A 24,825-nucleotide genomic window follows, 5' to 3' on the forward strand; every position below is an offset into this window, starting at 1 on the left:
TCATCGGCTATTCTGAAGTCTCGAAGGCCTATCGACTCTGGGTTCCGTCCGAGAAGCAAATTTACCGAAGTCGAAATGTCAAGTTCCTGGGAGAATTTAATAAACAAGGCGGATATGATGATTTCGCCACTCCAGAAGTCAACCTGAAATACGGAAGCAAAGCTAAAGGCGAAATCGAAGTCCCGGCCACTACACACGCTGCAAAACCGTCTGTCAGAGAAGAATTCAAAGAAGTCAAAAAGGAGTTCATAGATGAAACCCCGGAAGAACCTAATGCCCAGGAAAACGAGGACGTCTTCGAAGAACCGTCAGAAACCCTCGTTCTGAAGAAAGGTCCTGGAAGACCGAAGAAAATAAGAACTGGAGTACCCGGACGACCGAAGAAATCATTCAACATGATTCCGAGCGTCTCAGAAGAGTCTACTGAAGAGGCTACTGACGAGCAAGAAACCCTGCCTGATGAGTCAGCAAACCTAGCCATCTTATCAGAGCCTTTGTCCTTGAAGCAAGCCCTGGCTTCTCCGTACGCAAACGATTGGAAGAAAGCAGTAACGGAAGAGTTCGTTTCGCTTATCAAGTGCGAAACCTGGGACATCGTTGATTGTCCGGAAAACCAGAAGGTCCTTGGAAATCGTTTAGTCTTCCGAACGAAGTACTTACCCAGCGGAGAAGTAGAGAAAAGGAAAGCCAGGCTCGTAGCGAAAGGTTTTGCCCAGAGACCAGGGATCGACTACCAAGAGACGTTCGCACCCGTCATTAGATCCAGCTCGATAAGACTGCTTATGGCCCTTGCTGTGGAAATCGGTTTGGAAGTCCACCAAATGGATGTCGTCACGGCCTATCTTAATGGCGAACTCGAGGAGGAAATATATATGGTCGTCCCGGAAGGATTAACAGAATCCCTCGAACAAATCGTCAAGTCAACCCGGTTCGACAAGTCAATCATTGCCAGAGCAAAGAAATGGACCAGCGACCTGGAAGAAGAGGGACATAAAGTCTGTCGCATCAAGAAATCCCTCTACGGCCTAAAACAATCGGGCCGCCAATGGTACAAGAAGTTACATCAAAGACTTTCGGAAATTGGAATGACACCATTGAAGAGCGACCCCTGCTTATACGTTTTGAGAGTCGCGGAAGATATTATGATCATTGGAGTCTATGTCGACGATCTGATCCTTGCAAGCAACAACCCGGATTGGATGACTGAAGTAAAGCTTGAACTTGGGAGAAAATTCGATATGAAGGACCTGGGGCCAATCCATCACTGTCTCGGAATGGAATTTCACCAAGATCTAAAACAAAATACCATCCGGATTTCCCAAGCGAAATATGCAGAAACGGTCCTGAAACGTTTCAACATGCAAGACTCCAAAGCAATAGCGACTCCAATGGATGCCAACAACAAGTTGCAAAGTCCAGAACACCCAGTAGCCGAAGAGATCAGTCGTATCCCGTATCAATCTCTGGTCGGCTCTCTCATGTACCTGGTAGTGTCATCACGACCGGATATGGCGTATTCAGTCAGCGCGTTGAGCCAGTTCAACACAAGTTATGACGAAACTCATTGGATTGCCGGGAAAAGAGTTCTGAGATACCTGAAGGGAACTTTTCATCATGGGTTGCTTTATCGGAAGACCGGATTGCCAATCCAAGGTTTCGTTGATGCAGACTATGGAGGCTGTCCGAAAGATAGGAAGTCATATACTGGATATGTCTTCAAACTAGCCGGCGCTGCAGTATCCTGGGAAGCCCGAAAACAGCGAACTGTTGCCTTGTCCAGTACAGAAGCAGAATATATGGCAATGTCCGACGCAACCAAAGAAGCCATATATCTCAAGGGACTTCTCAACGAACTTGGAGTATCAGTTCAGGCGATCGAGCTGTACAACGACAACCAGGGTGCCCAGAAACTCGTTCAGAATCCTGTTTTCCATGCCAGAACGAAGCACATTGACATCCGGCACCACTTCATTCGAGACACCTACGACCAGGGACATATAGCCTTGCGGTATCTACCAACAGAGGAAATGCCAGCTGACATCTGTACGAAGAGCCTGTTCCGTCCGAAGCATCTCCTCTGCGTCAAAGCTCTTGGACTGGAAATAATTAAATGACCACCCCCTGGATAGAAGATTGAAACCACCGATATTAAGAGGGACTGTTGTAAATTAGAGATAATACCGGTTGTTTTTTATCTATATCCAGATTCTATTTTCTATACTTGTGTTTTTTATGCATCGCGGTCATTGCTGTAATCTTTATTTTTTATCGCGATGCCTTAACTATATAACCGGATAACATTCCGATAACGTTTGTCAGTTCTCAGTCGTCAGTTCTCAAAGTCAGTTCAGTTTATCTGTTCCCAGTTATCAGTTGTCAGTAGCGGTCACGGAAATTAACATAAATGTTTTACTTAATTTAATAAAGAGTTCATAACCAGTTAAACCCAGAGTCGTTCTTGCGTCAAACAACAACAAGATTATTATGAACTACATTGCATTAAAACAGTCACTTTAGCAGTAATGCAATATTACAAAATGTACTCTCTACCTTTTACTCAGAAAGACAGTGTAGAAGTTTGAATATAACAAATTCGTTGTCGTTGTCAACTGGGTATTTCATGGCCTTGCCCAAAACTTCCTGAAGTGGCCACTTCATTAAGGAAGATAAATTAGATACGCGGAAAATTCCAGTTAATGATGATTGGCATGGCGAAGTAAAATAGTTGTTCACACGGGTAAATTTTCTTCCTACTAGCAAAATACTTGAAGAGTCCTCATCTGATGTAGCAAAGTTTTCAATAACAACGATTGATGAATCATTTAAAAAGCAACAGTTGTCGCGTTTCCCGACTGTTAGTTGATATTCAGATTTTATGATTTTTTTAAATTGTGGGTCAGTACAGCCCACTAAGAGGGGCCCATCTTCGTGAGTCATGTGAAAGGAAACTCCGATTTCCACCTTAAATGACCTATCTAATTTTCATTCTTCACTAAGACGGTTTATGGCTTGTTTCAAAGGATGACCGCTGTTGGATAGTTTATTTTTCAAGGTAAATAAATAGTTTTCAAATTGAAATGCACTGAAAGTATCTAAATGTCCATACTTTAAACAGTCAGTGGGTAGGTGGATTAAACCGTGCACATTATAAGAAACTAAATGTTGACCATAGAGTACAGCATATTTTTTAACTTAGTACTTTAAGAGCTTCTCTGCAAATTCGATCATTCCCACTGTTTGCTTCGGTGTAGCGAGAATGCGTATGGCGACATGCAATGCCCGAAATAGCTCATAATGGGACTTAGGGAGAATCCCTCGTAGAACAACAATACCCGAATAAAGCACAATCTGTCGAAACTCTGTTGCCTTATATCTATCGACATCTTTCAATGACCGAGGTTTCCTAACAAATTCCGAACATGTTACCGACGATAACGATTCCAGGCGCTCTGATATTGCCATTATCTCATGAGCTCTAAGTTTATAAGTTGAATTTTTACCCTCGGCTCCCATCCACAATTTCAATGTTTTTTCATAACGCCCAAGCAAACTAAATGCATATAATCCAATGGAAAGTCAGTAATAATATCGATGTTTGTTAAAGTTTCTAATATGCTGGTACCGTGATGATGAGCTGCTTGACTTTTGTTTCTAAAGTTTTCGTCAGTTCGTAATTGTGCATTAACATCTGGAAAACACAACCGTCCCCTTCGCCTTATGCCAGGTTGAGTACACTTGTCACAGCCAAAGTAGCCATTATGCCCCTTAACTTCACGAACAAATGCCCTTGCAGGAGTGTCGAAAATAAATCCGAAAATTTGAACAATTTTATCTTTCCCATCTATGACAAGTCCTTCTTCTACCAAATACGAAGCTTCTGTCACAAATGAGGCCAAGTACTGATCAGAAGAATTTGGTTTGCTATATCCATGATATAATCCAATCACGAAGGGCTTAGAGTTTTCAAAAGACGCTATTGTACCCAATATAGGCCAAAAGCTGCTTGTGTTACTGGTTCCGATTGGTAAACCATCAATGTTGATTAAAATTTTTAATACTGGAACTTCTACAGCCGGATTAAATTCACGACTAGCCGCAAATCTAATGCCTGCTTCAAGTCCGAAGTGAAAATAGTGTCCTGGGGTGATTTCTTCAAGTACAGAAGATCTAGGTGTTTGTAAGAGGGTTCGTGAGTCTTTTGGAAGTTCTTCGAAGCATTTGTGCGTTCTCATTATTTTATATAGGCCATTAACTGCATTTTTAGAGATTCCATGGCACGTAACCCACCGAGCTAGACTAGCTGAAACATTTTGTACATCCGTTCCTTGAAGACTTTCTAAGTCAATTTTAGAATTAAAATCTACGTCAAAGTGGTTTTCATCTTCAGAGTTATTGCTAAACTCTGGTTCTGAAACGTTTATCTGACTCTCGTTATCTACTATCCCTATATTTCCACCACCATCACTCTCATGTTCATCTCCCTCCCCCATAGCATCGACACTATCAATAGGTTCTCCATCAGGCAAGTTACATTCTGATATATCGGATTGAATGCCATTAGTTGCCGAATTAATTAGTCTGAATCGTTGTCTAGAAGACAGTGAAGATAACGGCTTATATCGTCCTTTTGGCATTTTAATCCTGCTTAACACAAACACATATTGTCACCATAAACCTGAAGCCTTTCCATTGTATTTAAATGTTTAAAAATGTTAAAGGTCGCTTTAGATAGTCTTTGAAGACAGCTAAATTTTGACGAGTGGCTAAAAGTGCGCCATTTTTTAGAGAAGATATAAAGTAAAATAACAATGTGGAAAACGTTGACAATAGAAAGGCTTAATAACAATAATTGGGAAAAGTAGCAATATTTTGGGGTAAAAACAACCCAATTTAGTAATATTTGGAAAAGAGGGTAGTTAATTCCCTTGATATGCCTTTATAATAACAAAAACAGGCGCACACTTAGCCGCTCATAAATTATGCACTTAGCTTTAGGCTAAGGCCTAGTCCTACATATGTGATCAAATATCAAAATCGGTTAGCTGCACTTAGCTTTAGGCTAAGGCCTAGTCCTACATATGTGATCAAATATATCAAAGTCGGTTAGCTTGTAAACAGAATTAAAGTATTTATATAGGAAATTTAAATATCTAGGAATACATTTGAAATTAATAAAAACACTTTTGAAAATTTACTGAGCCTGAACCAGAATCAGCGGTAAAAATTGTTAAGCCTCGTGTATCTACACCATATCAATTTCGACTTAACCATATAAATAATAAGTATAAAAATATTCACTTCTTACCTGAATTTTTATATCCTCGAAGTGCAATTAAAGTTGAATAATTGCGTATAATTAAAGTTGAGTAATTACGTATAATTAAAGTTTTATAAATACGTATAATTAATGATGAATAAATAACGTCTTATCGCTAAGAGGGAACTTTCCAAATATGGCGTCGAACAATGAAAGCGGCAAAGCGCGGAGCCGTGGACTGGCGAACGTAAATTTTTCCCGGCGCGCGGTATGAAAGGCGCGTAGAGGCAGAGAGAGAGAGGGGCGATCTAATCAACCGATGAACCGAACACGTTGACAAACTTTCCGAGTTTCCGAAACAATTTGCTGGAAGCGCCTCGCCTCGCCTAGACCCGTGACGTCAAACCCGTTATCACGCGGTTCTTTTTTTGAGCCTTTACCCCACCTAGTTACTAATTCTTTTCGGTTTCACTTGATAATTTAAAATAATAACAATTTACATAATAATTTAAGTCAATAATGATATTGATTATAATTACACATAAATTCATAAATTCAATAGAAAATTAGTTTTTTAAATAATTTCATATTTAAACTGACATAGATGACCACTTGAAGGCGCGCACTTAAATCACGTAATTTAAATATCATATGGACCACTAATGTATATTATAATTTGGATGTTGGTATTTGCATGTTCATCGTATGTCTTTTGGACATGGTTAATATGACGGGTTATTTGGATATTGGAGAGATATCCCTATAATGTTGATTTTGGATGTGATCATGCATGGAGGTTTGGATTGATTCAGGATATTCTAGGGATGTTTTGTGTTTGCTGGGTAGCTTAATTACCAGTCGTAGGTACTCTTATTAAATTACCAGTCGTAGGTACTCTTCTTAAATCACCTTTATTGTTACTCTCTCTTAAGGCAGTTGGCAACTTAATATACATGTGTGGGGTCCTTTTCCAACTTAACTTGTTAGCTAACACAAGCTTATGTCCCATGGTTTTTTAACCCTACGAAAATTCGACCAAATAGCCTTAACAGTGCTAACATCATAAACTGACTCTTATCCATTCTAAAATATCGCAGATTGGAATGGTTTTGATAATATGAAAAAAAACATACTTAAACTTAAATCTAATTAATGAAAATTAACAAGCGGAAAATCATAATACCAGGCTTTCGTTTAAAACCATTTTAAGGTCAAACAAACGAATAGTTATTGCATTGCGGCTTTCACAAATGGTTATTTGTAAAATATTTTCCCATGTTATTTCTATGGAAAAATTTCGAGGTTTTCGTCAAAATGACTGATTATTTTTATTGAAATGAAAACCACCCTTAGCAACTTTAAAAAAAATAAAATAAACTATTAAATGGATCTCTTTGAAATTTTAACCATATAATGAGGGCCCGAATTGTAGTTCTGTGGAATTGTTTCAAAACAGTTAATACGATACAAATAAAGTTATATCCAATCAAAAACTCTTCCTTATACATTGAAGACAGTATGAAGTCTTATCTAAGAGAGCTACCGGTCTCATAGAATACTCAGTAGCGACAAAAAATTTAATCGCTACAATAATAAACAGAGCGAAAATAAATTTATATTGAATTTAGAAAAATCAACGTTTTGTTCGACCTCTTTTGACTAGAATTAGCATTATTGTATTTATTATAAGGTGGCCCGGTTTAATGTTTATGGGGTTTTCTTCTTTTCAATACAAAATATCACTCAGAATATGAATAAAATCCATTAAATTAACCAAGGAAGTAAACAATTACAATAGCTGGTATAACGTACGTCTCTGCTGGGGTAAGACCTCCTAACTCCTTGAATGAGGGATTAAATTTTTCCCCCTTTCATAACACTGTTAGAAATCTCGAGCTCCTCTCTAGGAAGTCTTTCTTGAAGTGAGCGGGGCGTTACTTCTTCAGCCCATGAATTCTGGATCTCTGAAGGGTAGATTGTAAAAAAATAAAGAAAGCAACGGCCACGGTCGTTAAATAGTTTTTTTTCAATAGGTTTATGAAGAGTCATAAAAACTAAATGACCTTGACTGTTCCAAAATTCACACCCCCATCCCTTCTCCTGATTCTATGCTAAAGAGGGCTTGGTTTTACAATGGAAAGAGGCGTTTTCCGGTCCCTTTAGAGATACAGTGTTCATTTTCAGCCAATAGGTTTTTCTCGCTCAATAGGGCAAATTTTGGCGTACGAGTCGCACCTAAACCGGAGATTTGAGAAAAAATATCGTGAGGTGTCGAATGTGTCGCCCGGCTTTCTTCAGTATTGCTACACAAGAGAGGAGAGTTCCAAACCCCTCTTTTGGTTACTTCCTAGGCTAATTAATGGACATCTGATAAAATTAACCTAGTATGATTTGGTCTTTTAAAATAAATTAAGTTGTTAACAAGTGAAGTGGAACGACTTTCTCCACATTCCATTTGAAACCTACTATTTGTAGGATAATATATGTTCGGACACTACAAATTCTAAGCTCCCTTATATAAAAATGGACACTGCCTCTTATGAATAAGGAAGGTTTTTGATTGATTGTAACCTTTTTCGTATTTCGTTTACTAATTCCAAAAAATTCCACTGAACTAACATTCGAGCTTTTAGTGTGTGGATGAATCTTCAAGAAGATCCATTTAATTGTTTATTTTATAAAAAAAAGTTGCTAAGGGTTAAACTTCGGGGTAGTGCCTATTATAGTTTCATTATCAACATTTAGTTCAAGTATTAGTTCTTTAGTTTTAAATCCATGTTTCAACTCTCGGAAGGCGGTTAGTAAGTTAATCTACTATTGGAAGTCGGTTGGTAACACTACCTGCTATTGGAAGGCGGTTAGTAAGTTAATCTACTATTGGAAGTCGGTTGGTAACACTACCTGCTATTGGAAGGCGGTTAGTAACTTAATCTACTATTGGAAGAAGGTTGGTAACTTAATCTACTATTGGAAGGCGGTTGGTAACTTATTCTACAATTTTAAGGCGTTTGGTAACTGAATCTACTATTGGAAGGTGATTCGTAGCTAATCTACTATTTTAAGGTAGTTGGTTTGTAACTAAATCTACTTTTGGTAGGCGGTTTGTAACTAAATACAGAAGTAGTCGACCCCAGAAGTATAGGTGTCCAGCTCCCCAAATACAGAGTAAACCGAGCCCAATGATTCAAATTAAGAAGTATCGAACCCCTAATATACAAATTTTGAAGTATCCTACTACAAAGATAAAAATTCTGAAGTATCCGACCCCATAGATACAAATTTCGAAGTATCCAACCCAAAAGATGTAAATATAGAAGTATCTGTCTCCGTAAGATACAATAACAGAAGTAACTGTCCCCAAAATATACAAATACTGAAGTATCAGTCCCCAAAGTTACAATTTCAGTAGTATCTGACCCCAAATATAAAAGTTCAGAAGTATCCGACCCCAAATATAAAAGTTCAGAAGTATCCGACCCCAAATATATAGTTAAAGAAGTTTCTGTCTCCAAAGTTTACAATTTCAGAAGTATCCGACCCCAAATATATAGTTTAAGAAGTTTCTGTCTCCAAAGTTTTCAATTTCAGAAGTATCCGACCCCAAAGATAAAAGTTAAGAAGTATCCAACCCCAAATATACAAATTCAGAAGAATCCGACTTCAAATATACAAATACAGACATAGCCGACCGCACAAATACAGATACAAATTTAGAACTTTCCGACACCAAAGTTAAAAATGTAGAAGCATCCAACCCTAAATATTTTGAAATTCAGATGTATCCGACCCCAGAAATTCAGAAGTATCCGCCCCAAAGTTATAGTAGTATCCGACCCATAGATATAGTAGTAGATACAGAAGTATCCGACTCCAGAAATACAGACGTATCCGACTCCAGAAATACAGACGTATCCGACTCCAGAAATACAGACGTATCTGACCCCACAAATACAGCGGCATAGCACTCACAAAATTGTTCCCCTTGCTTTTCATGGACAAAATAGCTTTGAACGTGGTAAGGTTTTAATCTGACATGGTACAGGGAAAACGGTTTTTGCCACATTTTAGAAATTAATTGAAATAACATACTTAGACTTAATTGTTTTTCATAAAACTTTGAAAAGGCACAACTTGAATAGTTACTTGTTAATTTGAAAGTATTTCGAAAAATGTAACTTCGCTGTAGTTTTTAAATTATTCGTGCTGGAGCCCAAAAAACATCATGTTATTCCAATGGGAAAATTAGCGAAAAACTGAATTTATTTTTATCATTACGGAAGGGTGTAGGTTCTTATCTATAAGGGCCTACCGGCCCTCTTGAATATAGATCTGGGGTTCTAAAGGTTTAGATTTTCATTGAATAGCTTCCCTGGTCACAAATGATCAAGTTTAATGGGATTTCGTCGAAAAGGACTCTTAAAATGATCTATCCGAGCCCTTAAGAAATTTACAGCATCCGAATTCAATTCTGCCGTTAGTGGAAATCTTCAATTATTCCACGAGAGAATGGACCATTATAATAAGCGACACGTTAGAGCAGAGTTAAACGTAGAAGTCCAACAAGACCATTCAGTTTGAGAATTTTGCGACTTTGACAAAGAACATAGAAAGTCAGTTGGTTCTCGTAGGAAATACAGGGCCTCGACCGAGGGGTCGGACGTTCAGCATTTTAGTGTACGGGATTTTGATATTTCTAGATTTTGAAATCTAGTCCAAGATTTCGAGATTTTCAGATTTTGAACGCGATTTTCAGATTTCGGGATTTTGTTCAGGCTTTTCAGATTTTGAAGGATATTTCGGGATTTGGAACAAGATTTTCAGATTTTGAAGGAGATTTCGGGATTTGGAACAAGATTTTTAGATTTTGAAGGAGATTTTCAGATTTTCAGATTTTGAAGGAGATTTTCAGATTTCGAAGATATTTTCAGATTTTTGATGAAATTTTGGGTATTTACAGGGGATATCAAGATTAAGTATTAACTTCCGGTGTTCAAAGGATATTTCCAGATTTTGAAATATAGGTTTAGGTTTTAGACTTTAAATTTGATTTAATTTACCGCAATGAATACCGGAGAAAAATTGACCAAAATCGACCAAATTAGTCTAATTTGTAATACAGAACTCGGGCGTCAAAAAGCGAGATGGCTGGCAGAGTTTTACCCCCGTGACTTCCGCTCTTAAATAGTTGCAAAACGTGTATTGTAAGCGTGGGGACTTTCAGATTTTTATATTTTAGGGTGAAATTTCGGGATTTTCTGTTAAGATTTCGGGGTTTTCAGATTTTGACGTGAGATTTTGGGATTTTTAGATTTTAAGGGTAAGATTTCGGGATTTCGAAGCTTACGAGAGAGATTTTAAATAGATTCAAACGAACTGTGCGAGATTTTGACATACGTCTGACCCCTCGGCCTCGACACCAGAGGAGACCATACGTTCAGACCTATGCGGACCACTTGAAGTTTCAATTGGAGGAATACGATGGTCCATTTTGTTCAATGATAATTTTTCCCGTTTCCGGGTTGGATACTTCCCAAGAACCGATAAGGGTATAAGTTTGACCTGCCCTGTTGTCGTACTCGTAGGCGGTATGACTAGGGTTTTGGTTAACTGTAACTTACGATTTTCTCGAATGAATTGCGAATATGGTAATAACCTTGATACATTACCACCAAATTCTTATTTCTTTCGACCGGAAAATGGTCTTAAAGCTCCTTGTTTTAAATGGTCTTACACTTTGAAATTTTTCTCTACCCAAGCTTGCGTACTTATTTAAAAAAGAAAATATAATTCTATAAACTGTGGTATTTTTCATTATTTAGCTTAAAAACTACCAATATAATTTAATTTTGAATTTCGGGCAAATTAAATTGAACGGAAATTTACGCTGTAAATTACGGCGTAATTTACTTTTTTCCAAAATTACCGTAATTTTCGAACCCTAAGTGAGTAGTGTAAAGCCGCACTTCGTACCTCCGTAGGTGTAGAATGTAGGTGTAGAATGTAGGTGTAGAGTGTAGGTGTAGAATTTCAAGGTCACCCTCTCGCCACGCCCCCTTGGGAAACTCGCGCGCGCCCCCTCGCGGGAAAACTCGCGGGCCCCCGCGCGCCCCCTGGCGGCTGCGCCCCCTGGCGGCTGCGCCCCCTGGCGGCTGCGCCCCCTCGCGGGAAAACTCGCGCGCCCCCTCGCGGGAAAACCCTGCGCGGGAATCTGGCAGACCTGTCTACAACTGTATCTGTGACGTCATTGGCGGGAAAATCTACAACTGTATTTGTGACGTCATTGGCGGGAAAACACCGTGCGCCGCCTATTGGGAAACTCCTCCCTTCTACAACTGTATTTGTGACGTCATTGATAAGAGACGAGAATTTATTAAACGTACATGGCCAAGGGTTAATGATAGGCTGAAAGTTGCGCAATCCATTGTAATATTTAGTTTGACTCAAAATTTTAACCTTTTTTCAAGGAGTTTATTTTGATTATGGTATTGTTTTTAATGGTAATTAAAAGTCAGTCTCTTCTACAACTGTGACGTCATAGATAAGAGACGATAAAAACTTTAAACGTACATTGCCAAGGCTTAAATCTTCTACAATTGTAGCTGTGACGTCATTGATAAGAGACGAATGGAAGCTTTAAACGTACATTACCAAGGCTTAAATCTTCTACAATTGTAGCTGTGACGTCATTGATAAGAGACGAGAATGGATAGCTTTAATACATTGCCAAGGGTTAATGATAGGTCTCTGCTGGATGGTAATTAAAAGGGAACAAAGATTTGTCAGCCCAAACGGAATCAAATACCAGTACAGAAAATAAATGTTTTATTGCACCTTAGTGTATTTTATTGTGGTGGGTTACGGTACCAGTACAGAAAATAAATGTTTTATTGCACCTTAGTGTATTTTATTGTGGTGGGTTACGGTTAAGGTTTGAAGTGTTACTAGGATGATTATTAGAGTTAGGAGTTGTGGATGTAGAGGCCGCTTCAAGTGGTAAGGGCAACCCCTGACTTCTATGTTGTGATCTTATCCATTGACGTTGTTGCTCGTTCAAACGCAAAACGAAGGGTATTTCCTCAATTGGGTCCTGTTGCTCCTGTACACCTTCACGCAACATCGGCCTGACCCGCGCTATCTGTAAATTTCTCCATGACGGGTGTTTTTCGTACAATTTCTCATTTTCGGTTCTTATTATCTTATTACTTAATTTTTCTAAAATTTCCTAAAAAATATTTAATTATTAAATTCTTAGACCCAATTGGAAATCAAAATTTCTTTATTTCGGGCAATTTAGGAAACTATCGAAAATTGGTTTTAAAAGTTTTTCAGTTTCTTTAATCCGATGTTTAAACCTCATGTTATTATATAGTTCCATGTTATATCGATCTTCCAGCGGTATTACATGTACAGTTATTATATGTGAAAAACTAACCAACAATTTTTGGTTTTTTACACAAAGATGCTTTTCTCTCATCAGGTAAAGTTGTTGCGAATAGCTCCTTGTTGGTGTTTAGGTTATTGGGAGAACTAATATTATCTAAAAGAACTAATTAACCGACTGAAAAATTAACTAGTCTTAATATACTTTTGTTGGTTATTTTGTAAATGAATAAACTTTGAGACTTTATTTGCAAGAAATAGTTTATTTTAGCAAGGTTAAAATTAAATGAACTTCTCGCGTTGGAGGTAATTTCGAGAGTGATTTTTTGAGAGACTCACTAACAAGAGACGCGAGACCCTATACGTCACGTGTCCGTTTTTTATCTTAGAACAGCAGAGGTTTTCTAAGCTGTTATCTTATTTACCTATATTATTTTTTTACATTGATCTATTTTGTTAATTTTAGACTATACATTATTAATTATTATGATTATTTGATTTGTTATTTACACAAGATAAAATTACTAATTTTTTTCTTTTACACAAAGTTCTAAAATACTTTTCATGGGTCCGCTTTAAAACCAAATGGCAAAGTGTCCCAACCTTTAATTGCACGTTTGTTAAACGTAAATCCAAAGCTTTTTTCTAGTTTTCGACTTAAAAGATTGGCCGACGTTTTATTTCGAATGACGTTGAAAGGAACGTCCACTTTTAGACGTTTGGATTTATTTTTTATAGAGTCCACTATAGCTTCAAAGTTTATAATTTTCTCATTAACACGATTAAGGCAAATTCCTTTAACCTTCACGACAGATTGACCGTCCGTAGTTCTGTAACCGTAACTCTTGGGCCCATTTGAAACAAACTCTGCAATTGTAGCGTCCCCTAGTTCGTTAACCCAACATCCTAAATTGTTACCCGTGGGGGGTTTAAAATCGTTTTCCCCCGCCACAAATAAAACGCTGTCCGTATCTGTGTATAATGCTCTTTTACCCATGCGCAATCCATTGTAATATTTAGTTTGACTCAAAATTTCAAGGAGTTTATTTTGATTATGGTATTGTTTTTAATGGTAATTAAAAGTCAGTCTCTTCTACAACTGTGACGTCATTGATAAGAGACGATAAAAACTTTAAACGTACATTGCCAAGGCTTAAATCTTCTACAATTGTAGTTGTGACGTCATTGATAAGAGACGAATGGAAGCTTTAAACGTACATTACCAAGGCTTAAATCTTCTACAATTGTAGCTGTGACGTCATTGATAAGAGACGAGAATGGATAGCTTTAATACATTGCCAAGGGTTAATGATAGGTCTCTGCTGGATGGTAATTAAAAGGTACACGTAAAAGCGTAATTAATATATAAGAAATTCATCTTAGACGCAATAGTAGAAAGCGTAATTAGTCTCTGAATGTAGAGTTATACTTACAAAAGGAACAAAGATTTGTCAGCCCAAACGGAATCAAATACCAGTACTTAGTTTCAAAATACAATCACAGAAAAGTAAGCGTGTGAAAATACTCTCCTTTTAAATCTGGCATATTCAAAGCAATTCACGTCTAATTTTCTATTAGAATGGTACTAAAGCCAAGGTGGAGGCCGAGGCTACCCCGTTTACAGGTCAACACCAAATGCCAGGACTCGTCCTAACGTGTCTAAACCTAACCTACCTCCAAGTTATAACGAAGTTATCACTGATTCAAAATAAATCACCGATAGGTTAGTAGTGGTTTGAAAGCAATTACCTATACTAAACCAGACTATTTTGGTAAAGATGTCGTACTTGCAATGGTTTAATAGTAGCAAAATTTCTTCCAACATATAAATGTTTAAGGGATTTGTTTTTTCCAGCTAAATCGGCATCGAAATCTGAAAGGACTCGACTTTAATTTGAGCTGTTAGATTGTCATACCTTTTGAAATAACTAGTTTTTCAGGCATTTTCCTCCTGTCGTATGTTTATATTTATTACCAACGTTCCAATCAAGGTACTAGAACCTACTTTGTTATTCCCTATTGAAATTGAATTCATAGTTTGTTTATTTAAAAATGGATAGAGCACACATTCCACTATTTAGATATTCAGGGTGTAGAAAGTAAATTATTTTTAATTGATTTTAACATAAAGAACAAACTATTTAGCTGTGCCAAGTGATTGAAAATAGAGTCTTCAAGTTTAAAGCAATTAACAACGAGATTGAAGACAAAGCAATTCACGTCTAATTTTCTATTAGAATGGTACTAAAGCCAAGGTGGAGGCCGAGGCTACCCCGTTTACAGGTCAACACCAAATTCCAGGACTCGTCCTAACGTGTCTAAACCTAACCGCTTAGATCCATTAACGGCTGAAGAAAGTCGCAGAGACCCTTGTAAATCTTTGATAGATAAACTACAGTCAGTCAGAGTTGCGGGTGAAAACTATAGCCATAAAGGGCCGTACCCCAACAACTTATTACGTAAGATGGCGAGAAGAAATTCCCCCCACAGAATTTGTATAAGTCTTAGACGTTGATATGATGCCCAACTATAACCTCCACGAAATGTTCCTGGAGTATGCCTGAGAAAATAGACACCTTCAAAACTAAGTTAATCTATACTTGATATTCAAGTAATCTCATCTGTATAAATGTTGATTTAAATATAAAATGTACAAACAACAGCTTCAAAACTAAGTTAATCAATACTTGATATTCAAGTAATCTCAATGTTATTTGTATATGATCTGTATACTTTCTCATTTAAATAAAAAAATGTACAAACAACAAACCTACAATCGTAAATTCATACGCAAAGATAAATTATCACTATGCAGCCAAAGGTAGAAAAAACTAGTTGGTTTATATTGAACTGGTATTGGGTGAAAAGCGTTTCAAAAATGGTACACCTACTGTTTCCGTTTTGTCGTGACAGATGTTCGTGGAATGGTTAGTTGATTCAAACGAAAAATATCGTTATAATATTGGATTGCTATTGGGAATGTACAGTTATTATATGTGAAAAACTAAGCAACATTTTATTATTATTTTTAATTTTTTACACAAAGATGATTTTCTCTCATCAGGTAAAGTTTGTCGCATTTGAAGCAACGGTTTTTCGTATCGCATTTGGTGTTTTTTAAATGCCAAAAAAAACAAATTTTACAGTGTACGGTCGTGGTGCCTCTCGCTTTTATAACGGATTTAGCCGTAAACCGACAAGTTGTGCCTTCTTCGGAACATTCGGCGTTACGAGCGTCCTTCGCCGACGAATACGTACCGCATACTAAACACACTCTATCCGGACTCAAAGGTTGAAATTTTTCTTCTATCGGGTGTATGTGATTATTTTTTGTTACAAAAACAGTGTGATGTCTTAAAGGACAATCGAGATCTCCATCGCAATAAAACGTTTGTCCGGCGTGATCTGGAAACTCAATAAGGCTTCCGCCGCATTGATAACATCCAGTCGGATAAGGTTTCATTTTATCAGTAGACATATTATCAAGAACTAGAACTAAACGATTTTTTCGACTATTGCGTTAGCAAAAACTACATTGGTTATTCAGTAGATATACTTTTCGTCACGGGGGGGAAAGAATCATATTATATTAATAAATCCACGGTACTATAGTCATCAACCGAATACACCCTCAAGTAACATTGGTTCGCTCGTTAACGTATCTGCCTTTAAACTCGTTGTTCACGAGTTCGAATCCCCTTAGCGAGAGTCCTTAACAAGCGAACCAAGGTTACTTTTGTAAAGGATATGTATTTTTATCTCTTATAACAGTTGCTTTTATAAAGCGAAAACAAGGTTGACGTCAAAGATAATTGGAAATATATTTTTATATCTTATAACAAACAGTTGTTTTTATAAAGCAAAGACAAGGTTGACGTCAAAGATAATCGGAAATATATTTTACTCTCTTATAACAAACAGTTAGAGTATTTGGTTAATTTTTACACCATCAGGGACGAATCAAAAGCGTTCTCCGAAACTGACAACACATCGGACACCCCTTCCTAGCCTATCTGCTGTAGTGAGGATTGTAGAATGAATTCACCCATTACTTTAGAAGCCGTCGTTAGACGAAACAACTTAAGACGAATTGAAAAATTTGGTGCTATCGGATGGGATAAAGATTACGGAAAATCCGAAAGGACTACAGATCCCGAAACGGGGTATTTACTAATAAACCCCACACCGAATGAAGTCTATAATATAGCCGATGGTGAAGGTTATATATGGCAATACGTTAATGGTCCTAATATAAATTTTGGATTGAAACACTTGGCAATGTACAGATTACTAACTTCTACAGTGCAATTACCCCCAGGGTCATTAATTAACATGTTTGTTAGACAGTTTCCATGTATCATAAATAACAAGGTTCATCAATTCAAATTGAAAGAAATCACTGGGGATAGTATCCACGAATTTAACGTACACCTGACACCGAACAAAATGTATGGAACCTCAAATATTTGTCAGTTAGGTAGTTGCCATCCTCGCAATGAGGAGGGATGTAAATTTCGTACATTTTATTATGGAGGATACGAATTTCATTGTCCAAACCAATACTTAAGAGTTCTTAACTTAGCTCTTCATATGTGTATGTTTATGGTATATAAAACTAACAAAACCATAAGGAAAAATTATAGTGATGAAAACGACATAGCTACGCATTATATATTCAAGGCCATGCAGATTTGCAGGTTAGCCGAGTGTTTGTGTGATAACACTAACAGTTTAATGTTTCATGAAGTTCATTATCACATGAGATCCAATGACGCGAATAATTATTTCGCGAATAAGTATTTCGCAGACTTTCTTTAATATAAGCCTATTTTCAAACCTTATCTTTTTACCATTTAAACAACTGTCTATCTGAACGAGGTTTAATTCATGGTTCGTACAAACCTGGGAAAACTAAGACAAATAAATAACTTTCAAAAAATTCAATGTTTTTCTTCTTGGCGGTCTAGTGTAACCATGTTTTACTGTAGTTTAGTGTGTTTTGTTTTAATTTAAGTGAATTTTAGACTGTTTTATTGCAGTTTTATAGCAATTTAAATGTTTTATTGTGCTTTTAGTGTGTTTTATAGTGGTATAGTGTAGGTTTAGAGTGTTTTATTGTGTTTTACTGTATTTTATTGTAGTTTTATTGTACCTTAATGTATTTTATTATGGTATAGTGTACTTTTAGAGTGTTTTATTGTAATTTTAGTGTATTCTATTGTGTTTTACTGTGTTTTATTGTAGTTTTATTGTACTTTTAGTGTATTTTATTGTAGTTTTATTGTACTTTTAGTGTATTTTATTATGGTATAGTGTACTTTTGAAGTGTTTTATTGTAGTTTTAGAGTGTTTTATTGTGTTTTAGAGTGTTTTATTGTACTTTTAGAGTGTTTTATTGTAATTTTAGTGTATTCTATTGTGTTTTACTGTGTTTTATTGTAGTTTTATTATGGTATAGTGTACTTTTAGAGTGTTTTATTGTAGTTTTAGAGTGTTTTATTGTGTTTTAGAGTGTTTCATTATAGTTTTATTGTACTTTTAGTATATTTTATTGCAATTTAACGTCATTGGCGGGAAAACACCGTGCGCCGCCTATTGGGAAACTCCTCCCTTCTACAACTGTATTTGTGACGTCATTGATAAGAGACGAGAATTTATTAAACGTACATGGCCAAGGGTTAATGATAGGCTGAAAGTTGCGCAATCCATTGTAATATTTAGTTTGACTCAAAATTTCAAGGAGTTTATTTTGATTATGGTATTGTTTTTAATGGTAATTAAAAGTCAGTCTCTTCTACAACTGTGACGTCATTGATAAGAGACGATAAAAACTTTAAACGTACATTGCCAAGGAAATAGATCAATGTAAAAAAATAATATAGGTAAATAAGATAACAGCTTAGAAAACCTCTGCTGTTCTAAGATAAAAAACGGACACGTGACGTATAGGGTCTCGCGTCTCTTGTTAGTGAGTCTCTCAAAAAATCACTCTCGAAATTACCTCCAACGCGAGAAGTTCATTTAATTTTAACCTTGCTAAAATAAACTATTTCTTGCAAATAAAGTCTCAAAGTTTATTCATTTACAAAATAACCAACAAAAGTATATTAAGACTAGTTAATTTTTCAGTCGGTTAATTAGTTCTTTTAGATAATATTAGTTCTCCCAATAACCTAAACACCAACAAGGAGCTATTCGCAACAACTTTACCTGATGAGAGAAAAGCATCTTTGTGTAAAAAACCAAAAATTGTTGGTTAGTTTTTCACATATAATAACTGTACATGTAATACCGCTGGAAGATCGATATAACATGGAACTATATAATAACATGAGGTTTAAACATCGGATTAAAGAAACTGAAAAACTTTTAAAACCAATTTTCGATAGTTTCCTAAATTGCCCGAAATAAAGAAATTTTGATTTCCAATTGGGTCTAAGAATTTAATAATTAAATATTTTTTAGGAAATTTTAGAAAAATTAAGTAATAAGATAATAAGAACCGAAAATGAGAAATTGTACGAAAAACACCCGTCATGGAGAAATTTACAGATAGCGCGGGTCAGGCCGATGTTGCGTGAAGGTGTACAGGAGCAACAGGACCCAATTGAGGAAATACCCTTCGTTTTGCGTTTGAACGAGCAACAACGTCAATGGATAAGATCACAACATAGAAGTCAGGGGTTGCCCTTACCACTTGAAGCGGCCTCTACATCCACAACTCCTAACTCTAATAATCATCCTAGTAACACTTCAAACCTTAACCGTAACCCACCACAATAAAATACACTAAGGTGCAATAAAACATTTATTTTCTGTACTGGTACCGTAACCCACCACAATAAAATACACTAAGGTGCAATAAAACATTTATTTTCTGTACTGGTATTTGATTCCGTTTGGGCTGACAAATCTTTGTTCCCTTTTAATTACCATCCAGCAGAGACCTATCATTAACCCTTGGCAATGTATTAAAGCTATCCATTCTCGTCTCTTATCAATGACGTCACAGCTACAATTGTAGAAGATTTAAGCCTTGGTAATGTACGTTTAAAGCTTCCATTCGTCTCTTATCAATGACGTCACAGCTACAATTGTAGAAGATTTAAGCCTTGGCAATGTACGTTTAAAGTTTTTATCGTCTCTTATCAATGACGTCACAGTTGTAGAAGAGACTGACTTTTAATTACCATTAAAAACAATACCATAATCAAAATAAACTCCTTGAAAAAAGGTTAAAATTTTGAGTCAAACTAAATATTACAATGGATTGCGCAACTTTCAGCCTATCATTAACCCTTGGCCATGTACGTTTAATAAATTCTCGTCTCTTATCAATGACGTCACAAATACAGTTGTAGAAGGGAGGAGTTTCCCAATAGGCGGCGCACGGTGTTTTCCCGCCAATGACGTCACAAATACAGTTGTAGATTTTCCCGCCAATGACGTCACAGAGACAGTTGTAGACAGGACTGCCAGATTCCCGCGCAATGTTTTCCCGCGAGGGGGCGCGCGAGTTTTCCCGCGAGGGGGCGCAGCCGCCAGGGGGCGCGCGCGAGTTTTCCCGCGAGGGGGCGCAGCCGCCAGGGGGCGCGCGGGGGCCCGCGAGTTTTCCCGCGAGGGGGCGCGCGCGAGTTTCCCAAGGGGGCGTGGCGAGAGGGTGACCTTGAAATTCTACACCTACACTCTACACCTACATTCTACACCTACATTCTACACCTACGGAGGTACGAAGTGCGGCTTTACACTACTTAAGTGTGACAGAATAAAAACTTTTCGTTCGTGGATTTTAAAAGGATGGGGATTACAATAGAAAGTTTTGGATGTTCAATTTTAAATGGTCGAAAAAAGGCGTTTCCGACGCTAGAAACCAAAATGTAGTTTAATATTTTACGTTATAAGGATTAATAATGTCGTTCGTGGGTCGTAGCTCAGAGACCTCTTTCTAAACTCATAATTTTGATTTAAATTGAACATTTTTTTAACTTGAATAGTTTTGTAAACTTTAAAAATTCTTATTCGAGTAAATGTATAGAACAGCATTGTATTAAGATTCTTAATCATAATGAAAGTGACTAGCGGTTTTATTTTCTGAGAAATCTATGGCATTTATCAGCCTAGTGAAATTGACATTTTGAATTAAAATATTTTTCACTTGCTTATATCCTCGTGGTCGATGTGGAACTCGGAATTGAAATTTAACCAGTTGGCCTCTCGTATAAAGGTTGCACTCGGGAAATAATAAACTTTAATAATTAAAAGTTAGATAACACCAAATATTATAATTTATAAAAAAGAAACTATGTAATTAAGTGGTGATACATTTTTCGGTGTGTAATTCCACAGTCAGTCCGACTGTCGAATGGCGATGTTACACGTAAGCAATGTAATATAAAGCGGAGAGGAAGGTAGCAATGAGGATCTAAGTGCTAAGAGATTGTTTGTACAACTCGTGATTTTACAATGTCGGCAATGAAGAAAATCTCTTATCTCATTCATATTTTCTGTCTTCATGTTATTCTAATACTGATTTCCCCTTCTGAGTGCGATAAAATGGCTGGCTATCACCATTCATGGTGTAAATAGCCTGATTCGTACCTCAATGATTAATTCATACATGAACTTGTTTTCGAATAAAAGCTTTGTACTGGACGTTTAATCTCTGTTAACGATCATTCCAAAACACTAGTCAGTCCTCGAGGGATTTCAATAACACAGAAAATTACTCTGTTTTGCTCAAATTTTCTAGTAGAGGAGAAAAGGCCAAAATATGAACACGTGAGAAGAAATTATATGTAATTATAATTACGGGTCGATTACTAGGTTGTGTGTAATTAAGATATTTAGATCGATCGATTTTTTTCTTGAAAATTACCTTGCACCCATTTTCTTGTGAATAAACAGAAGCCTGTAAAAAATATAAAGAAAGGTAACCTATGGTACCGAGTAGGAGATCGAACAGATAACTCGACATACACAGTAGCTAAAGGAACGCAGCGTTGAAAATGGCAGGATCTTCACAAGTAAAAGCCTAAGATGGGTAGATGGGAAAGAGTTACGGCGCCAGTACTAATTCCCCTAACACCAGGAAAAAATTCAAGCGACCACCACGGTTGAGACCAGCTCCAAAGAAGCTCTCGCCTAAATGTATTATAAAAAATCGTCTTGGTTTGGACCAAGGCCGAAAAAACAAACGATATGTGGGAGGTTTATCATTTGACTGAAGTTTCAGATATTGCAATTGTTTTAGTTATTTTTATCCATTTAATCCTTAATCAATATTAAATTCAATCAACTGATTTTACTGTTAATCGATCCATTCCCTCTAAATTAATTGAAAAAATTACATATCTACGCTTTTTCAAGAACAATTACATTTTCCGAAAACATTTTATCATGAAATTAATTATTTTGAAGGGATTTCGTGTCGATAATTACTAACTTGAAAGCACATTGACGGTCATAGTTTTGATTAAGGCTGGCTTGACAAATTTTGAAGTTTGCAGCAAAAAAGTTTAAATCTGTAGTAAGTTTCTGAGAAGACTGATGTTCAAGAAATTGATGATAAATAACTTATTTTGCTCAAACTAATTTATAAACTAATGTCGTCTTCTTAAGACAAAGCAACAACGTTTATCCCGCGTGGTTTCTTTTAGTAGGTGACACTCTGTAGCACACGAAAAATATATTATTTTATTTTAATGTATGCGCTTTTGATGTAACTCCCCCCTTCCTCTAAAATTTCAATATATACAGTTTTACAATCACCAGTCGTTCCAGTGTATGGGTCATCTGAGCCGTCGCAACACACTCAGCCAATATTATCATATAGTTCGAGATCTTTTCACATTAGTGAACGGTACATGACTCTCCGGAGTTGCCCGCCAACCTTAATAACCTAAAACTATAAAACATTCGTGTACATGAAGGATTACGGTTCTGGCTTGACACTCGCTAGCGCCTGACGGACCGATCAAGTGAGTGCTCAGACCACTGAGGTGGTCTGAGGTGAGTGGAAAATTTTGGAAATTACATACACATAACTAAAACACAGCGGTGATACCACCATTGAGGTCTTCTCTCTCTTGCCTAGAAGCACCGCTATAGGCAGTGAGATTTGACTAGCCTCTTGCCTGTAGTGAACTTTGCCACAGTCTGGCGGTGACCCTTGGTGTGAGCGAGAATACCCCAATGGTGGCCTCGCCCCTGTGTGTTTTTCGAAATGGTCTTTATGCGTACTAAAATGATTACACGTAATACGTAACCGGTGTACAAGTAGCGCCAACAGTGTAGAAAGGGGTGGTGACGTTTCAAATGAAGAATGAATTATGACCAAGAAATTCTAAAGCACGGAGAGGGAAATGAAGAAAATAGGTTTAAGCGCGCTATAAGGTTAGGCTGACCTCTGACCCAAAAGTAATTTTTTGACGTACTGTCTTAATTAGTTAAATTACAAAAATTAGAATTCATTAATTAAAAATCGAAACAGTTAAGTTTCCCATTTAATAAATGCTTGTTAATTTAGAAGTATTCCGAATACTAACTTCGCTATACTTTTTCCGTATGGCCTATGACCATTTCGTTAAAAAAACGAAAATTTTTTAATGCTTTTTCTATGGGACGCTAACCCTAAAAGGTGTGACTTTTTCTTCAACATTACGGAAGGGTATCATGTCATATCTACAAGGGCCTACCGGCCCTGTAGAATTGTTTTAATTATGGCCTTAAGCCCTAATTCCATTTGTTAGTCCATGGTCTTAAGTCTAAGTTACCTCATTAGTTTGAGAATAACAGTTGTGGCCTTATGCCAAACCGCGAGTGTGCATGCTTTATTTTGTTTATTACCAGTCAGGGCCTAAGCCCTCGCGAGTGTTCATGCCTTAGGTTATTATCTATTTGCTATTAGTCTGCCTACTGTGCAGTTATTTTTATTAAAATTAAGATTTAGTTGGCAATCTCATTCATAACCCTCATTCTAAAGATAAGCATACCCCTTTAGACATCTGATCCATTAGTTAATTATCCACTTCCTCGCTCTACCCAATAGTGTAATAGACGCGAGTTACCCAGGACCATAACATCATAAGTTTCGTTGGTAGAGGACGGGACTTTAGTAATATTATGAAGATGATTTTAGTTTAAGTAAAGAAACACGTTACAGCCCCGATTTGCCAACGCGGTCCCCTGGGGTGTAACAACAGACAGAAAGACACACACCGACAGACACGTCGAAATTAGAAGTTCTCCGTGACATACGTCACTCGGAGAGGTAAAAAGGAACGGCCACGGTCGTTAAATTGTTTTATTTGTTTATTTTTTCAATAGGTTTATGAAAGACCGACTTCCTAGGCTAATTTAATGGGCTTCTGATTCTAGTTTAGTCGTTTTAAGAAACGTTATTTCTATAATCGTTGTCAACATACCTATTGTTAACGTTTGACTTCTATCGAACGCTTTTTTCAAAATATTTCAAAATTTAGGGTGTATAAGGCGATATATTCACAATAAATGACAAGAAAGCCGCGTGAACCTTAGGTGGAAGCTTTGACTTCGATCGCCGCGTACATCTTAATCCTAGCGATGTTAATGGAGTAGAAGCCAATATACTATGAAGGCGGTCAGGATATTACGAATAGAGACCTTTCAGTTGGAGGTGGAGCTGAGTCTCGTGACATAATAATTGGTGGGTTTGAAGCAGGAATGAAGCTGAGACCACCCAATATGGCTACCAGAACAGCGGTAAGACTGGGAGGGTGTGACGTGCAACTATCCCATCTGAAAGCTCTCTATGAGTTTGCTCCCATTTGCAACTGCGAACACTGTGAGAGACTCACAGACACTTCCGGTTAAATACCTCGTAATCTGCACTTGGAGGGGTGAAAACACAAAATCCAACCTCTAGCCTCCTGATTTGCTACCTCAAACGAGGTAGAAAGCAGGGCTAAAGCTGAAAATTTGACCCAAGTATTATACTCTCTTCTATTTTCTCTTGCAAGTACCTCCCTTATGATTAACTCCCTATAATATTATAAAAATCTGAAGAAATGAAACATTTTCTAATCAAGATATGTCATAAAGATTATTTCTCTCCCGGGTAAACAAAGAGCTTATTTGATAAATATATATGCAAGGTAATGGTTTGACTAATATTACTAAAATCTGAAGCAATATAAAAATATTCATTTTGC

General features: G+C 36.9%; 2 protein-coding genes and 1 long non-coding RNA gene across 3 annotated transcripts; 1 reads left to right on the plus strand and 2 right to left on the minus strand.

Annotated features, from left to right (window-relative positions):
• Positions 1-2,556: 2,556 nt before the first annotated feature.
• Positions 2,557-5,836, minus strand: LOC149666836 (uncharacterized). The gene is made up of 2 exons (XM_089841550.1): positions 5,306-5,836; positions 2,557-4,641 (listed from the first exon to the last, which is right to left on the minus strand). Exon 2 carries the CDS (start codon positions 4,632-4,634, stop codon positions 3,522-3,524), a length of 1,113 nt encoding a protein of 370 aa, XP_089697676.1. The 5' UTR covers positions 4,635-4,641; positions 5,306-5,836; the 3' UTR covers positions 2,557-3,521.
• An 8,120-nt stretch (positions 5,837-13,956) lies between these two features.
• On the plus strand, positions 13,957-15,406 carry LOC149666837 (uncharacterized). Its single transcript, XR_016368241.1, has 2 exons — positions 13,957-14,144; positions 14,216-15,406. It is a non-coding gene; the product is annotated as an uncharacterized LOC149666837 (long non-coding RNA).
• LOC149666838 (uncharacterized) lies at positions 14,387-16,501 on the minus strand. The gene is made up of 3 exons (XM_089841544.1): positions 15,678-16,501; positions 15,529-15,607; positions 14,387-14,510 (listed from the first exon to the last, which is right to left on the minus strand). The coding sequence occupies exons 1-2, from the start codon at positions 16,113-16,115 to the stop codon at positions 15,575-15,577; spliced, it is 471 nt and encodes a 156-aa protein (XP_089697670.1). The 5' UTR covers positions 16,116-16,501; the 3' UTR covers positions 14,387-14,510; positions 15,529-15,574.
• Between the last annotated feature and the right edge of the window lie 8,324 nt (positions 16,502-24,825).

This window comes from Phalangium opilio, unplaced genomic scaffold (assembly GCF_054372755.1).
Source record: "Phalangium opilio isolate 3A_F unplaced genomic scaffold, DU_Popi_V2 ptg000060l_1, whole genome shotgun sequence".
NCBI classification, from domain to species: domain Eukaryota; kingdom Metazoa; phylum Arthropoda; class Arachnida; order Opiliones; family Phalangiidae; genus Phalangium; species Phalangium opilio.

Bases quoted from the DNA above. Each gene is read 5' to 3' on its own strand.
- LOC149666836 (XM_089841550.1), bottom strand. From the start codon at position 4,634: ATGCCAAAAGGACGATATAAGCCGTTATCTTCACTGTCTTCTAGACAA.
- LOC149666838 (XM_089841544.1), bottom strand. From the start codon at position 16,115: ATGTCTACTGATAAAATGAAACCTTATCCGACTGGATGTTATCAATGC. The intron at 15,608-15,677 runs GTAAAAAATTAA...CATTCCCAATAG, and splicing joins TGAGAGAAAATCATCTTTGT to CAATCCAATATTATAACGAT.